This window comes from Corapipo altera, unplaced genomic scaffold, assembly GCF_003945725.1.
Source record: "Corapipo altera isolate COAL_440 unplaced genomic scaffold, ASM394572v1 61411, whole genome shotgun sequence".
Classification (NCBI taxonomy): Eukaryota; Metazoa; Chordata; class Aves; order Passeriformes; family Pipridae; genus Corapipo; species Corapipo altera.
Window position 1 is genome coordinate 21,452,665 of NW_020884875.1, and position 17,977 is coordinate 21,470,641.

General features: G+C 36.7%; 1 protein-coding gene and 1 long non-coding RNA gene across 3 annotated transcripts in view; one reads left to right on the forward strand and one right to left on the reverse strand.

Annotated features, from left to right (window-relative positions):
- The window catches only part of NUP155 (nucleoporin 155), a 29,413-nt gene extending 14,871 nt beyond the window's left edge, over positions 1-14,542 (forward strand). For both annotated transcript variants that reach the window (XM_027634626.1, XM_027634627.1), the window contains 17 exons: positions 767-833; positions 1,646-1,764; positions 1,973-2,076; positions 3,314-3,447; positions 5,166-5,357; positions 6,033-6,171; positions 6,828-6,963; positions 7,387-7,540; positions 7,798-7,902; positions 8,013-8,167; positions 8,672-8,801; positions 9,076-9,189; positions 9,648-9,768; positions 10,646-10,756; positions 11,667-11,803; positions 12,429-12,529; positions 13,734-14,542. In XM_027634626.1, the coding sequence (XP_027490427.1) occupies positions 767-833; positions 1,646-1,764; positions 1,973-2,076; positions 3,314-3,447; positions 5,166-5,357; positions 6,033-6,171; positions 6,828-6,963; positions 7,387-7,540; positions 7,798-7,902; positions 8,013-8,167; positions 8,672-8,801; positions 9,076-9,189; positions 9,648-9,768; positions 10,646-10,756; positions 11,667-11,803; positions 12,429-12,529; positions 13,734-13,872 (2,158 nt within the window). In that variant the 3' untranslated portion in view covers positions 13,873-14,542. The remainder of the gene's footprint in view (positions 1-766; positions 834-1,645; positions 1,765-1,972; positions 2,077-3,313; positions 3,448-5,165; positions 5,358-6,032; positions 6,172-6,827; positions 6,964-7,386; positions 7,541-7,797; positions 7,903-8,012; positions 8,168-8,671; positions 8,802-9,075; positions 9,190-9,647; positions 9,769-10,645; positions 10,757-11,666; positions 11,804-12,428; positions 12,530-13,733) is intronic.
- On the reverse strand, positions 8,685-17,968 carry LOC113943191. Its single transcript, XR_003526227.1, has 3 exons — positions 17,681-17,968; positions 16,702-16,770; positions 8,685-8,783 (listed from the first exon to the last, which is right to left on the reverse strand). It is a non-coding gene; the product is annotated as an uncharacterized LOC113943191 (long non-coding RNA).
- Positions 17,969-17,977: the final 9 nt, after the last annotated feature.

Genomic DNA, 17,977 nt, shown 5'->3' on the forward strand with positions numbered 1-17,977 from the left:
TTCCAATAATGCTTATTGGATGTTGAATTCTATTTTAGTATCATTTAAATTTGAAATTAGTAAAGTGCATTTTTATATTGTGTTATGAAATACTTGTTGATATAATACATTATCTTTGCAGCCCCTCTTATAATAATACATTCAGTGAATGCCTAGGGCAGGAAGATTGCATAGACATTGATCCTGCAATCAAATGCATTAGCACAAGTCTGAAAACTGCAGTTCTTGTTTTTCAAACCTATGAACTGTATGTTTTAAACTCCTATTAAAGGGTGAAACAGAAATGCAGAAGGACTTACAGGATCAAAATCCTGTCTGTAAGTAATTTCTGTTAAGAATCTCTAAAAAGAATGCTTAAGTCAGAGCAATGAAGCAGGACTAAAGAGGATTCTGCTACCTGGGTGTTGAGTCCTAAACACCTCAAGCAAGAACAGAGTTCTGCATGCTGATTGGGAAAGAAATTTTTGTTACAAGACTTGTTTATTTGCACTATATTTCTGGGGATTAATATTGTCCTGTAGTTAAAATATTTGAAAGTGTCAAATTTTAAAATTTGGGATTTTATTAATTATTTATATCTGTACTATTCACACTTTTATAATGGTTACCTTTTTGAGTATTTAGTTTTCATCCAAATGAAATCCTTATTTTAGACCTTGAAGTAAAAAGCATTACCATTTCTTTCTTAAGAGATTATACATAGAAGACTTGCAAAAATACTTGCTCAAATTACTTGGCTTTGACACAGAGCTGTTTTGTGTTGCAGAAATATTTGGGATGGCAGTATAGTTGTGGAGAGAGTTTTCAAGAGTGGCAATCGAGAAGTTGTTGCAGTATGTAAAAGATTATTCTGTGTTCCTGAGTTTCTTATAGTATTTGTCTTAAGTCTTTTTTAACTTCTGAGGTCCTGTCAGATGTCTTTTTGAGCTATTATTTATTTTAAGAAACCTAAATAATTTTATCTCTACTATTTCTAGTTGATAATGGCTGGTTTTCTTCATGTTTATTCATGGCTCTTCCTTCATACCCCCACAGGGCTTCTGCATACCCCCTCCAGACAAACACTAAAAATAAAATACTTTAGTGAGTTAGGATGGTCATTACTGTTAATGGAAGTTGTATGCAGTTACGGAAAAAATATCCATGATTTTTCTGACTAACACCTTGCTGTTTAACTTTTTGTCCATTATCAAAATAACAAAATCTTTTCGGACTGTGGCTGTTAGTAGAATCCTGAACTGAGTAATTTCAGCACTGCAGATTTACTGCTACATGAGCTTTCCTTCTCCTACCTCCTAAGGTAACTGGGAGACTCTGGAAGACCTTGGCAGTTATGCTATGTCTTAGCAATATTCAACATTTTTCTAGTTTAGAGTTGGAAATAGTAAAGCGTAGCTGATTTAGTTTTCAGAGGGGTAAAGAAAGTAGCATCTTATACTATATATCTTCAGAGGACTGCTGCCTCTTCACAAGTGTACCTCCTCAACGAATGTGGTATAATGTTGTGTTCTTCTAGTGATCCATTACTATTAAACTATTTATTTGTTGTACCCTCTTTTTAGTTGGTGTTAGCTTAAAATTGAAAATTTTTGGAAAAAAGTGTGAAAACCCAGCTTTCTGTAAAGAAGTTTGCTTTCTTTTGCAGATAGAAAGCAGTGTTCCATCCCGTGTGCTGGAATGTGTGCTACAAGAGCTAAAAGGTTTACAAGAATTTCTGGATAGAAATTCACAGTTTACTACAGTAGGAGCCCTTGGAAACCCAAGGTAATTATTAGTTGTGGTAAATTTACTGGTGGTGTTTAATGTCCAGCTTTTGAAAAACTATACTATACCTGTGTTCAGTTGAAGTGTTTTTATGGTCTCCCGCTTCAACTATTCAGATGCTAAAAAATGAGTTGTTAGGTGCATCTTTAGAAGATTCAGTATTTGTATTCTTGTTAGCATCTTTTTTGGTTTTGTTTTGGAATTGCAGTTTCAGCACACCAGCCAATCTCCAACAGAGACTCCTGGGTTTTATGCGGCCTGATGGTGGAAGTTCTCAGCAGGTCCAGCAAGAACTTCAAAGGAAATATCATGGTATGTAATTACTTCTGAACAGGAAGTGGGAGGGCATGGTGCGCTTGGGTGTTGTCTTCCTCAATTTTCTTATGAAATCTTCAGAATAAAAAGGCCTTTTCCCCACAGAAATTTTGCATTAAATGATATGCTGGGTTTTTTGTACGCTTACCTGTCTCCTTCTTCCTAATGTGGCCCATGATTCGTAAGATCGTTTTATCTCTTCACTATGGTGCTTAATAGCTGCACACCCATTTATACTGTCAGGATAGCAATTGCTAAGCAGTTAGTTTATGAAACAAGTGAGCACGATGTCCTATTAAAAAGAAATACTGTAATGCAAGTTGCCAAAAGTAAAGTCACTAAAATGTCTACAAAACTTTGTTTAGAAATATGAGGCCTGTCACACAGCCCATTTGAATTCATGTCCTCCTGTAGTGCAACTTTTGCCCAGCACTTGCAGGCAAGTTGGGAAGTGTAACTGCAGTGTATATGGAATTGAAGATGGTCTGTTTGAGTAAAATCCTGGGTTTTCAATAGTGAAAATATATATTTTTTTTAATTCATTATGTAGGATTTGGCAGACATTTAATAATTTTATTTTTCATTTTTATTCTTTACAAAACTCATAAATTTTTTTGGCTTGCTAAATGACACTGTATTTATTGTTTCCTCATATATGAACTGTAAGCAGTTAAAAGTACAGTAAATTGTTGCAATTATGTTCCACTCATGTTATAAATATGAATACATTATCATTTTGTTAATATATCTTATCTGATATAAATGTTACTAGTTTTTGGAGTAGTTGTTCCTTTAAAGATAGTGCAGATAGTGTTGACCACTGCCGTAATTGTAATTGTTCTCTCTAGAACTAAATACAGGTACTCAAATAAAAAGAGAATTTGTATGGATTTATTTTAATTTATTTTATGTTCATCACGTGTGCATTTATAGCTATTTATGAAAAAATAACCAAAAATTTAAGACTGATGTATAAATCTAGTGTGTTTACAGGAAAACATACTTCTTTTATAGAAATTATTCTTTCTGTGTTGTGTGGCTTGAAGTAAATGCTAACAGATGGTGTTTCTTTGGGGAAAGAACATAGGGTTAACAGCCTATCTCCCAGGAGAGCTGGACAGCATTAATCAATAATGGAGAGGGAAAGGAAATTGTTGCTGTAAAACCTTAGAAACTCACACACTAATTTGAAACATGTAGAACAGTTATTTGCTGACTGTCTTTGCTTTTTCAGCTGAGGCACAACTAACTGAGAAGACTTCACTTCAAGGCATCCAACAGCTTGTTCGCAAAACCTGCCAAGCATTGGCTTTGTGGAAGTTACTATGTGAGCACCAATTCAGTGTTGCTGTAGGTGAGCTTCAGAAGGTAAGATCTGGATCATATAATTTTAATTTGTTTATACTAGTCTCCTGAATTTCCTTTACTACCTAAGTTATTCCCAAAGGACTATTATATTAATTTTAAACCACATATAGATTTTTATTCAGGTCACAAGTGTTTAAGAGTGTGCAATCTAGTATTGACTTAATCACCCAATTTTATGAAATTGAAGGTGTCACTAAAAATAAATTATGTTTTACTTATATTGATGGTTAATAATGAGTCTGGTTGTATAAACTACTGTGTTTTCACCTTAAGCACATTCTGGAAAATATGCTGAAAAGGGTAGACTAATGTTTTCCAGCCAAGTGGAATTCTCTCTTTGCCTTAGTCTTGGTGGAAGTTGGAGAGCAATAGGGTAGTAGAGTCTTTGCACTTCTGTTTAGGTAGGGTTCCAGAATGTACCACAGAACAGCTGAAGTTGGAAGGAATCACTGGAAATTGTCTACCCCCTCTGCAGCTAGGGAGGAGTAATCTAGTTGACCCTCAATGCATGGTGAACTAGAGCAGGTTGCCTAGGACTGTGTCCAGTATGGATTTTTATATCTCAAAAGGTGGAAACTCCACAGTGTCTTGGGGCAACTTCTTGCGGTGTTGAACCACCTTTAGAGTAAAAAGGATTTATATTAAAGTATAATTAGCTTCGCTTCAGCTTTTGACCATTGTGCAGTGTCCCATTTACTGAGCAGTACTGAGAAAAGTCTGGCTCTGACTTCTTTACACCTTCACAAAAATATTAGTAAGATGCCACATACTGTCCCTTGAACCTCCAGGCTAAAAAATGCCAGTTCTTTCAGCCTCTCCTGGTTTGTAAAGAAGCAAACTTGCAGAACTATGGGTGCTACTGCTGTGCACCCTTTGCTAATGTCAAATTTGTGTCCTACCCTTGAAAAATCTATTAATTAGAATACTAGGCATTCTGTCCTAGGACTTGATAGGAAAATAGACTATTTGAGAAGTTGAATTCTTTTTCCATAAAAATAATAGTTTTAAAATCTCACAGGTGCACAGAAGCTGTTATTCTTCGCACTGTTACATTGGGGAGCTTTGGGCAGCTTTTATCTTGTGCTGGACAAGGAGTTAAATAACTGTAACAATTTTCCTCTGTCTTCAGTAGATTTAGAGGTTTTTTAATGTTATTATGCTGTTAGCGATCATCTATAGACGCTACATAGACACTACTAGCAACTCTATGTGAGCAAATATTCCTATTAAATTAAAAAAGTAATAACCTTCAAATAATTTATTTTTAAAAACATAAAGAGTGCAGACCTTGAATTTTTCAAAATCCTCCTTTTATTGCATCTGTCATTTTTTTAATCTATGACAATAAAATGGCTTTCATTCTTTAAACCTACGATGTACTCATTTTGTAGGGTGTGCATTCTGACAGTGCCCTATGAAGTAAGGGGAACTACTAGTTCCATTCTTATTTGCAGAGATCTGAAACAGAGGTTACACATAGTGAAGATGGCAGAGGAAGTCTGCTAAGAGGAGTCCTTTGGCATCCAGGGATCTAGTGCTTTCATTATTCTTTCCATTTTGCTATATAATGTGTGTTTTAAATAATATATTTCTGTGGTGTGCACTTCAGTCATTGGAGTTCTGTATGTTTTTAATTACTGGAAACAATTAATTTTACTGCTGTAACAACAGAAAAAGTAAAAAATTTGGTAAACTGATGATATTTTGTCTATCTTCAGGAACTTCAAGAACAGCTAAAGATTACTGCTTTTAAAGACTTGGTGATTAGAGACAGAGAGTTGACTGGAGCACTCATTGCTTCTCTCATAAACTGTTACATCAGAGATAATGCTGCTGTGGATGGCATCATTGCCCATTTGCAAGATATCTGTCCTCTTCTTTATAGCACTGATGATGCTGTTTGTTCCAAGGTGAGTGCACTTTCAGATTTTACAGCACCAAAACACAACTTCAGAACATGTTCACACGAGGTAAGATGGACAGCTTGTAAGTCATTATGCTCAAGTAGTTTCAGAAGCACAAAAAACAATGAAGGCAAGAAGTCATGGGCATGTTTGTGTCTTTCAGTTGATTAATGCTGAACATTACATGAAAATTATTTGAAGCATTTGCAGTTATTTATAATGTTCATATGATCTCTACTTTTAATCTGATGTGTATCTGTCTTATGTTGATAAAATGTATTCTTATTTCAGGTTTTCTTCAGCATAGGGTCTTGGGTTTTGTCTGTTGCATAGTGGAACTTGTAAGAGATAATTGTGTTTAGTTTAATGGAATTTGTAAGAGATAATTGTGTTTAAGATTTTTGGTCTTTGAAGGTTTTCGAATAAATTTGAAATAAGGAACCAGTGAGAGGAGAATGGGGAACCGCTTGGTTAAGTCTTCAGCCCTTCTCTCTACTGCTGTTGTAGTCTTTCTGCTGGAAACTTAGTGACCAGAGAGTGCTTTTGAGAGGATGATATTTCTACTGTTTCAGCTTTGAAGTTTGGAATAATAACTCATTGACAGTATCCATTTGGATATATATCCAATATTCATGATGTGCCCTTGTGAATAATTTCCATTTTCCCACGATTTGTCTCTAGGCAAATGAACTTCTTCAGCGCTCTCGACAGGCTCAGAGCAAAATGGAAAAAGAGAAGATGCTGAGAGAGTCACTGAAAGAGTACCAGAAGATCAGCAATCAAGTAGACCTTGCTAATGTTTGTGCACAATATAGGCAGGGTAAGAGCCAGTTACTGATCATGTTCTGTCAAATAGTTTCTGTAGTGTCCTTTCATGCATCTTCTTTTCTGTTTGTTTTGTTACCAACTTTCAACTCCTTTTACCATAAGCAGTTAGTTAATAACCCTTAGAATTAAACTGTGCCAACCTGTTCTTTTAAAGCCTTTCTAGAGTCCACCAACCAACCAAAAAACCCATTTCTATATTAAAATATTCCCATGAGCTTATTTAATATTGCAGTGTCCATTTGTTTCATATATGTGGTTATAATATTTTTAGGAAAATTCTTGGGCTATATGTGGTTTCAGGTAAGGTTTTATACCAAATAAGCTGTTGGAAAGATGGTTCCGTACCCTGTTCAGTGCAGTAGAAGCTAGTAATTTACATATAGATGTAACTGTTGTAACAGTCAACTGTACAGCCTCTGTACAGTGTTACACATTGTGCAGGACATTCTGATGTAACTTCATATCCAAGTTCAAACTTGCATGTAAGTCACACAGCTTGGGTACAGGTGTAAACCTCTATATGATACAGAATAGAGTGAATAATGTTTATTTTTTCTTACTTGCTAAATCAAAAGTAGTTGATGTTACCATTTTGTTGTAGATTTACTACAATATTGAACAGTAATATTTGTTTTGATTTTTTCCTAGTGCGTTTCTATGAGGGAGTAGTAGAACTCTGTCTTACAGCTGCTGAGAAAAAAGATCCCCAGGGTCTGGGCCTTCATTTCTATAAAAATGAAGAACCAGAAGAGGATGTTGTTGGACTCCAGGCTTTTCAAGAGAGGCAAGTTTTCAGGATAATTTGTTATCATTATATGGGGTGCTTTATTTCAAGTGACTGGAAGAGTAGCTCTTTTAGGGAAGTTGTGTAGGGTAATAACAAACAAGCATTTTATGGTAAGGACACAACAGAAATGTTTTTATCCAGTATGCTCTCCTTGATTGTTATTAATATGGCACCAGCTTAATAAGGAACAACACTTAAAATGATAGATGCAGAAAACATTGTGATCTGAACATTATAGAAATATTTGTTAGCAATATAAATGAGAATAAACTAGATTGTGACAACTATCTTAAAATGATCTATGACATTTTTCAGTTTTAGTAACTGTCTACAAAGTCATACAATAACAACACTTGAGAATAATCTTTCATAGACAGTTGCAATGAAAATTATGAGACTTTTCTTTTGCTCTGTTTACAGATTGAACAGCTACAAGTGTATCACTGACACCCTTCAAGAGTTAGTGAATCAGAGTAAAGCTGCTCCTCAGTCTCCCAGTGTACCCAAAAAGCCAGGTCCTCCAGTGCTGTCATCTGACCCCAACATGCTAAGCAATGAAGAAGCAGGGCACCATGTAAGAAACTCACAAAAAAAGTCATGGCTGCACTCCAGAAAATAGTGTGATTTGAAGGGGTATAGAATTTATTGTTCTAATAAAATTATGGATTCGTTCAAAGTGAAGATTTGACGTGAATTGGCTTCTATATCTAGAGAATCTGTAGAAATGATGACACACGAATAACATGTACCGAAGTATTGTCGCATAGGAATTCAGTGTTTGATGTAATGTAACTACATGTGGAATAACAGCTTTGGCCTTTTCCTCCTTAGTTCGAACAAATGCTAAAGCTGGCTCAGCGTTCAACAGATGAACTCTTCAGTATTGCGCTTTACAACTGGTTGATACAAGCTGACTTGGCGGACAAACTGTTACAGGTGAGCTCATCTACTGACAGCAAACTAGAAGAGTTAATTGTAACAATGCGAGTGCTTTAAAGAAACAAGGAAGAGCAAGAGTATAAATGTTCTCTTTATGATTTCTGCAGGTTACTGCCCCCTTCTTGGAACCTTACCTGGTGCGGATGACCAAGATTGACCAAAACAAAGTTCGCTATATGGATTTACTGTGGAGATACTTTGAGAAGAACAGGAATTTTAGTAATGCTGCCAGAGTCTTGGCTAAGTTGGCTGACCTGCACAGGTATGGATTATGTGCCATCTATTGCATACACTGAGGTAACTAGGTAAAAATCAAACAAACAAACTAAAATCAAGACCTTATGTGTAGGTATCTTAAGAAAAGGCCAAGGACAAGAAAATGCCAATGCCCAAGGAGGTTTTCTAAAAAAAATTAATAGAATATATTAGTTTTGAATCCAGACAGTTATTGGAAAGAAATGGTAACGTTTATTTTATGTATTATACATGAGTTTGCAATGTATTTCGTGTTGTAAGTACCGTATATTAAGTGGTCATTTCTTACACAGATTTTTATAATGCAATAGTTTAACTGGAGCAGTGAGTTAAGAAATACATTAGAACTGAGCCTGCGACAAAGGTGGGGTTACATGGATGGATCATATCCTGCACAATTTAGTAAAATCAGGAAAAGCCACATGCTAATTCCCAAGGTCAAGTTAAAATGTAACTAATCCTCAAATAATTATATAAAGTACCCATCCTGTTTGAAATATTTGTTTTGCAGCACAGAAATTTCTCTTCAGCAGCGTCTTGAATACATTGCACGTGCCATTTTGAGTGCCAAAAGTTCCACGGCCATATCCTCTATAGCTGCAGATGGTGAATTCCTACATGAACTAGAAGAGAAAATGGAAGTAAGGAAAAAAATTAAGCTACACCATAAATGCTTTATTTCACTTTGTCTCATTGGCACATGACATTTTTATTACCAGTTCTGATTTCTGTACTGTCTTCCTGATATGGCAAAGTTATGCAGTTGATTGATAATAATGATATGATAATAGATTCAGTGGTGTAAGGCAGTAACATTTCCGCATTTAAATAAGTTAAAGTTTATTCTGGGTGTATTCTTAAACTCTGATTAAATTCCTTCAGACTTGAAATACTGTATTTTCCATTTTAAACAAGGTTGCAGGGATCCAGCTTCAAATACAAGAAACATTACAGCGTCAGTATTCCCATCATTCTTCAGTACAAGACGCAATCTCCCAACTTGATGCTGAGCTGATGGATATAACCAAGGTAATTGAAATTTCCCTGTGTTAAAATTCAGTTTATAAAATTTTTGGGGGAAAAAGTGTTTTGCAAAGACTGATCCTGTGCTGAATAGGAAAAGTCATAGACAGTTTAACATTCCTGGTTTCAGAATGTCTGTTACCCTACACTGTCGTTTTCTGTACTTCGATAGTCTTTCAGTCTTCAGTACCTTGATTTCTTTTACATGTTCATCTTCTTTATTAAGTCTCTTTGTTTGTTGATAAAATTGTTGAAAATTTAACAGTTTGAATTTTAACTTCATATAAAATTTGGGATTGTGCCTAAGAAGTGAAACTAAATATAGCAAAAAAAATTAGTGATTGACAACAATTACTTAAGTTGCACTTCAGCTAATCGAATGTCTACCACACAAGGAACAGCTGACTTTTAGAATTTCTTTTTTAACCCAAAAGAAATATAAAGCCTGGTAATTTTTCTTTCAGCTTTATGGAGAATTTGCTGACCCTTTTAAGCTCTCGGAGTGCAAGCTTGCAATTATACATTGTGCAGGTCATTCTGACCCTATCTTGGTGCAGACTCTCTGGCAAGAAATCATTGAAAAAGGTAGGTCTTAGTGGACTAGGAGTGGTACAAACTAGAACTATAGTAAACTGGTACAGTTATAGCTTTTAAAACTGAGTGTGCTGCTGCTGTTATGCTGTCCAAGTGAGATGCATCTTTTTTGGACTATTCTGTAATATATTTCTTTAGTGTAGTTAACTAGTAATTAATTAACATTATTACCTTTGGGTTTTGTGCCTAAAGGACAGAAAAGTGATATTTTTACATATGTGTTCGAGTATGCTGTGCATAAGTCTTGAATAATCACATTGCAGATAACATTTCAAAAGTTGTTTCATCCCATGATGCCATTATATGTGAACTTCAGAATATATGTGAAATTCTGTCTGAAGATTTCACTGTTAAGAAATTGTAATAAAAATGTTAAGTGTAAATTAAATGTTAAAATGTAAATAAATTTATAATGACAAAAATTAAAAAATCCTCAGAGAATTCTGCATGCATAATGTTGACAGAAGTGGAAGTGTACGGTTTCTGTCCATTTATAGAGGAACAGAGTAGTGGGCACAGCTCTGCAAACTTGGCCACTCAGCTGTGACCATGAGTTAGTAATTCACTCTCTCTTCCTGTTTGGTTGTTTTGTGTTTTTTTTCCCCTTGGATTTTGGACTCGAGTTTGCCTTTGTGCAAACAACATCGACAGGGTTTTGAAGGAAAAGCTATGTGGTAGTGAGTTTGTTGTGGGGTTTGGGGATGTGTTTTTGTTTGGTTGTGTTTTAAGTAGATTTGCATGGAACTTCAATGAAATGTAAACATCTGTGAATATACGCTCGAAAAAGTTGTATTTTCACTTCCATGTGCTGATTTTGTATTGACAATAGTATTTTCTCAAGTTCTCCCTGTTTTCTTTCCACTTTCAGAATTGAGCGATAGTGTATCTCTGAGCCCTGCTGACAGAATGCAAGCACTTTGTCTGAAGTTGACACTGCTTGGAAAGATATATGCTGGCACACCTCGTTACTTTCCTCTAGGCAAGTTGTTTAGCCTGCATACTGAATAAGCATATATGTTACGTGAATGGGTTTCAGCTTTCTTTTTAGCCTTTTAACAAAGTTTTAAACTAAGAAATTTCTGTCTTTTTTTTAATCCTAAAAGAAACAGGAAGTAAATGAAGTTTAGATGGCAGTAGCATTTTATATGGCTGTGCAGATCCCATTTTAGAAAGTAGTAAAGTTTTTTTCTATCAAAGTGCAACATAAAAGAGTGTATTTATATATAAAATTAGATTTTAGACAACCACGTTTATCTACTATCTCTTGAAATATCTGCTGCTGTCTGAAGGGGCAAATTCTGAAAACAGAATTCAGGAAATTTCTGGATCCTTTTTGGAGTTTCTGCTTTTGAGGTCCTCACACGTTTTGACAACTTGGTATTATATAAAAACCTGGCAAATGTATTGTTCAGCAATCAATCTTTTATAATACTAAACTACTGTGCAACAACATTCAGTATGAATATTTAGTGCTAAACAATACACTGTTAATTGTTATTGATACTAAAACCTGATAAAAACTCTAGTAGTGTTGCTGGCTGTTCTAGCAAATGTAATGGTAGTATGTGTTTTGTGCTGAAAAAAGGTTAATTAATTTTTTCTTGACAGCATAATTGCGTGGCAAAACTGTAACAAAGTCCTTGGTGTGAGTAATCCCTGCCATGCCTCGCTGATAGCCTAATACCATCTTTGGAGGTAGTTAAGTTTTGTGTAGCCTTCCCTCAGTGTAGACTGAGGGAACCTGTTCCGTGTGCTTCACAGAAGAAAGGTACCAAGTGTGTGGAAGAAAGAAAGATTAACCTTGAATAAATTACTTTTAAATGCCTTTCTTTGAAAGACTCCCATTAAAAAGTTGCAATCTAAATATTCCCTTTCTTTTTGTCCTCCAGATTTTTTAGTGCAGTTTCTAGAACAACAGGTCTGCTCTTTGAACTGGGATGTAGGTTTTGTAACATACACCATGCAAGAAATTGGAGTCCCATTGCAAAGGCTGCTTGAAGTATATGACCAACTGTTTAAAGCACGGGTAAGGAAGATAGCACAAAAGAGAAATTCTGTTTTCAGCTACTATCAAGGTCTGTCTTTAGTGGGAAACATAAAGTAATGTAAGGTGGAATATGGTCAAATATCATGTTCATAATTTTGTTTTCTTTATTTAAAGACTCTTAAAGCTGCATTTTCCCCTCCCTGTTTGTTTTATTCGTGTCAATCCTAGAGCATGAGGAAATTTTTTAGTTCTTTTACTCCACCTAGAGCAGATTTAGGATGAAATAGAATTCTTACGTTGCAGAAGGAATAGCATCTATTGAACATATTAATTTTGTTTTCTAATAATGATTAAAATTTGCTGTATTACTACAGCTTGTCTGATCCATTGATGTAATAAACAGAGAATTGATTGGCTTCTTTTTACCCAGATTCCTAGGAATTCAGAACTTTTTATAATCTATTATGTTATGGACTGTTTAGTAATGGAAAACTGAGTTAAATTCATGTATGTTTTAGTGCTTAAAATATTACTTTAATATAGATATAATGTAGATTAAGATAAATAATTACCACAGCTGGCACTTTGTGTACACACCACACAATTTTTTTTTTCTTGTGTCCTTACTATTTTTATCCTTAATATTTCGGATATTTTTTTTTAGGACCCATATTGGAATAGAATGAAAAAGCCTTTACACCTCTTAGAATGTATTCATGTATTACTATCAGGATATGTACAGGATCCAAGCAGAGTAGCTATGAGGTAAGAATGGCAACTATATCCTAATAAAAAATGGAAGATATAAAATACTCTAAAATACTGCATTTCAACAATCCCCAAAGCTTTTCTTCTTTTCTTTTGGGTGAATTTAGTATTTTATTCCTAGCAGTTTTACTGGCACTGACACTCTTCATTCAAAACCATTTGTTAGAAACTTTTAGTGTTCTCCATATAAACTGCTACAACAAAGTTAATTTTCTTCACTTCACTGAAGATCCATGAGGAATTGAGAGGATTATTTTGTAAATTTTTGGCAACATACTTCAAGGAGTATTACGGAAAAATGTGAGGCAATGTGGGAAAAGTGGAAGGAGAATTAGAAAAGGGCATATTGTGACTAAAAAATGAACTTTTTCATGTTGAAATTCTAGAAGTTTTGAGTTGTTCTGGAAAAGAGAAGACTAAACACTGAGATAGATCTTTCCAAATTGTTTTTAAGAGGTTGATGATGAAGCAGTGTCCAAGACTAAAATTCAGCTTAGTTCACACCAGGCAAAAATGTGGGTGTAATGTTAAAAAAAATTTCCAGTGAAAAAATAGCTAAGTACTTGAATAAGTTGCCTGTATATCATCTCTAGCTTTGACAATTTTTATTTGAATAGGCAAAATTCAGTTTGAGCTTCAGTCACAGCTATCTTGTCTCAAAAATAATGAGCAGAACTAGGCAGTCTTCATAAATCTTCTAAACATAAATATTTCTTATTCTTTTGAAAACATACATGTAAATATCCCTGTCCACATACAGTTTACCTCTATCTTTTCTCACTTGATCAGTCTTCTATTTGCCAATTTAAATACAGTAACTTATTAGAATACCTAAATTGAGAATTGATTCTAATTTAAATTGCTATCTAAATTAATAACTAATACATTGACTGTATTCATATCTAAAGTAGTATCTAAATATTAAATATTTTGCATTGCTAATAACTGTATTGTGTTTTATAGTTTATATTTAATATCCAATAAGAAGTAATGGTTCATTTATTTTCCCATTATACCGTAGTCACAAGCATTAGATTTCAAAAATAATTTTTTGTAATAAATAGTTGAAAACTAAAAGTAGCTGACAGATGTCTTCCTGATGTTATTCCATTGAAACTGAAAGAATGCTCACTTTCTATTTCAAGTTAATTCTAATATACAGGATCAAAAAGGACCTTATTATTCTGTGTTTTCCTAACAGGCGGAGATTCACAAATGTTTGCTTGGATGCTGTCAGTTGCTACCTGGTTGAACTTCAGTCTATGAGTCCGACACTAATGGTTCAGACAACTGTTGGGAATTTTAAATCTCTACAGGCCAAGTTAGAACGACTTCCCTGATTGACTAGTGCAGTAACAGAATCGTTAGTGCAGGTAATGTAAACTGCACTGAATCTCTGAAAGAACAAATCCTCAGAAAAAAATCCTGAGGAAGTTGTTTCTCCTGCTGCAGTTTTCTATTATGTATTCATTCTATTCTAAAGGTATCTACAAATTGTAGAATGTAAATGTAACAAATGGAGTTTCTTTTACTACTACCATTTTTTTAACAAGACAAAGCTTTTTTTTAATGTTGAAATAAAATTCATTGTTTGATCTTTGCCTTGGGGATAAGAATATTTAGAAAATGTTTTTATTTTACTTAAAGTAATGAGGAAAATCAGGATGCAAAATCTACGTGATAGCTGTTTTAGAATTATCAAAACAAGAAATGACAACTGCAGAATGATGATAAAAGTGTACGTAGATGAGTCAGGTTGTAAATGTGGTCATACAGAGGAGTAATGATGCAACCCTAACTGCAATAACAAAGATAATCATTATTTCATAACTGTCACTTTAAATACAACCTGCCTCTCTAAATAGAATGTTTGGGATGAAGCTGCAGAAATTGGCAATCTAATTTGTATTGTTAGTGAAAGAACTTTTAATATTGTTCATCAAATTATTTTCCCTATCCCATTCTAATAAAATGTTGTATCTGTTAAAATCAAATAAAGAAGTCATGAAATGACTTCTGTCTGCTTTCCTTACGTGCACACGAACACCAAATTGTGTATATTCCTAGACTCCCCTCACTTGACCTGCTGCCCATGTCCTGTAGCCCAGGACATGTTTGGCTTTCTGGGCTGTGAGCGCACATGGCTAGGTCATGTCCAGCCTCTCCTCTACCACCACCCACAAGTCCTTCTCTCCAGTGCTCTCAATCTGTTCATCCCTCAGCCTTGTGCTTATACTGGGAGTTGCTCTGACCAGGGTCCAGCACCTTGCACTCGGCCTTGTTAAACCTTATGAGATTCTCATGGTCCCAGTTCTCAAGATTGTCCAGGCCCTTCTTGATGGCATCCCATCCTTCAGGTGTGTCAACAGCACCACTCACCTCAAGATTTACTGAGGGTGCACTCAATCCCTTTGTCCTTGTCATTGCTAAAGTACTAAATAACACTGGTCCCAACACAGACCCGTGAGGGTTGTCACTTCTCACTGATGTCCTTTGGGACTCTGAGCCACTGACCTAGTACTGCCCTCTGGGTGTAACATCCAACCATTTCTTACCCATCTCACAGCCCACCCATCAAATCCATCTTTCCAATTTAGAGAGAAGGCTGCTGTGGGGGACCATGTCAAAGGCTTTACAGAAGTCCAGATAACTGACATCTGTAGGCCTTTCCTTGTCCACTGATGCAGTCACCATCACAAAAGGTCACTGGGTTGGTGAAGCCGTGCTGGCTTTTCTGAATCACCTCCCTGTTCTCCCTGTACCTTAGCATAGCTTCTGGGAGGATCTGTTCTGTGATTATCCCAGGCACAGAGGTGAGGCTGACAGGTCAGTAGTTCCCAGAATCATCCTTTCTACGCTTTTTAAAGACGGGAACAATGTTTGCCTTTTTCCAGTGCCTGGGACTTCCCCTGCCGACCATGACCTTTCAAATATCATGAAGAGCGGCTTGGGAACTACAGCCAATTTCCTCAGGACTCTGTGATGCACCTCATGGGTTCACATACCTGTAGAAACCCTTTCTAATATTCTTTGCATCCTTTGACAATGTTCAGTTCCAGCTTCTCCTTGGCCATCCTCACCTCATTCCTACACAGCCGTACTTCATCTCTATACTCTTCCCAGGTGCCCTGTCCTGGTTTCCAATGATTGTGCATTTGCTTCATTGCCTTTAGTCTTAGCACCAGTTCCCTACTCTGCCATGCTGATTTCTTGTCCAACTTCTTGCTTTTGGGGACTGCTAGCTCTTGTGCCTTATGAAAGACAAACAATCTATTAGCAGAGGATGGTTTTAATCCATTGACCACTGTGTTATGGGCTCAGCACACTTCCACTGCTCCACTCTGTTCCTCCTGGTGGCTCTAGAGGATATGGGACCCCCACCAAAGGGCCTTGAGTCCAGAAGAGGGGAAATGAAAAGTGCTGGAGAATGTGGGCATCAATCCCTCTGCTCCTCACATGATAAATGAGTGCTCTACAGAGCCTTTTCTACAAGATCTAATTACTCTACTTTACTTAGAGTACATTTCTGTCACTCTGACCTAACAGATACATTCTGATGATTTTAAGCCAAAGAATACACATAGGGAAGTAATATATAAATTAAAATGCATTTTTTTTTACCTCTTTGGATCAAAATAAATGTGAAATATTACTATTAGCTTTTTCCTTTGGTGGTGTTAAAATCTCCTTACGAAGTATTTACATAGAGGAAATCCTGTGTGTCCTGGGAAAAAGATTTGCATCTTTCCATGTAAAATATACTATCTTTAGAGATTAGAAGTTACTTTCTGCTGATAGCTTTGTTTCACAACAAGGGATATGGATTTACGCTGGTCAAGTTAGTGCACTTTGCTTCATACAAATGATGTCCACAGTCTTGCCTGATGTATTTGACTAAATTTTAACATTTATATGAAAGTATGTTGTTATTCTGTAATAAATGTAAGCAGATTTCTATTCTCAGATCTGGAGAATTAACTGAAGAATTGGGAACAGTCACAAGTCACAGACTGGAGGTTCAACTTCTGGGGTATTTTTCTCTCGTTCATAAAATAAGGATGCCTCTGGCAACATCACAAGTTTATCAAAGTAAGAGTATTTCAAAGTGTATCACAAGTTACCTCTGGTATTTTTCACATGACAGGAGGTAATTGCAGTGTAGACATTACCTGTTGTTTTCATAACACTTGCTCAGCTTTCAGATGGAGAAAGGGTAGGTTCTGTTTCCCATTTTAAATCTGGAGGGATGTGAAAAACTAAGATCAGAGGAGACGGGTGGGTTAATGTGGTAGATTAAATAAATAGTGACAATTAGAGGGAAGTAACTGACTAACATGAATGTGAACCAGTTGTCATTAACATTATGAACAAATGTATCATTACTTTTATTGGACTGTTTTCCTTCTGTGTTAGTGTTACTAATTCTCAATCAAGACTGTGATTAAGGAAAGGTAGCAGAAGGTAGAAACAAGGCAGTGTGAAAGAATAGCTGCTCTAAGGGAATCAAACACATTTCTTCAAAGTGATGAAACAAAGTGACTGCTCACAGAACTTGTATTTCACGTTGTCATGGTTTAACCTCAGCTGGCAAGTAAGTATCAGCCACTTTCTCACTCCCACACCCCACAGTCTTTTTAGGATCACAGAATGGTTTGTGTTGAAGGGACCTTAGAGGTCAAATAGTTCAACCCCCCTGCCATGGGCAGGGACATCTTCAACTAGACCAGGTTTCTCAAAGCCCCGTCCAATTTGGCCTTGAATGTTTCCAGCAATGGGGCAGCCACAACTCCTCTGGGTAACCTGTGCCAGTTCCTCTCCACCCTCAAAGCGTTTCTTTGTAACATGTAATCTAAAATTTTTCTCTTTTTATTTAAAACCGTTCTCCCTTGTCCTGTCACTATCCACCCTTGTAAAAAGTTCCCCCCCCCCCCCCCCCCTTGTTTTTAAGCTCCTGTTTATTACTGAAAGGCCACAATGAGGTCTCTCCAGAGCCTTCTCCAGGCTGGACAACCGCAGTCTGCCTTCATAGGAGAGGTGCTCCGGCCACCTGATCATCGCTGCCCTGCTCTGCACCCGCTCTAACGGGTGTACGTCCTTCCTGTGTTGGGAATCCCAGAGCTGGACGCAATGCTACAGGTGGGGTCTCACCAGAGCAGATTAGAGGCGCAGAATCACCTATGTCGTCCTGGTGGCTGCGCTGCTTTGGATGGAGCTCGGGATGCGGTTGGCTTTCTAGGCTGCGAGCGAGGCTCCCATCCGGTTTGCCAAGCCGGCGGGCTCAGAAGTGAGGGGGTAGCCGGCGGTTGTACGCGGAACCTGGCTCTGGGAGGCAGAGGAAGATCCGCCCTTGTGCGGCGGGACCCTCCCCCCGGGACCATCCCTCCGGAGCCACCCGGGCGGGGGCAGTGCTGGGGCGGCGCTGCGGCTGCGCCCTGCTCTGGCCCG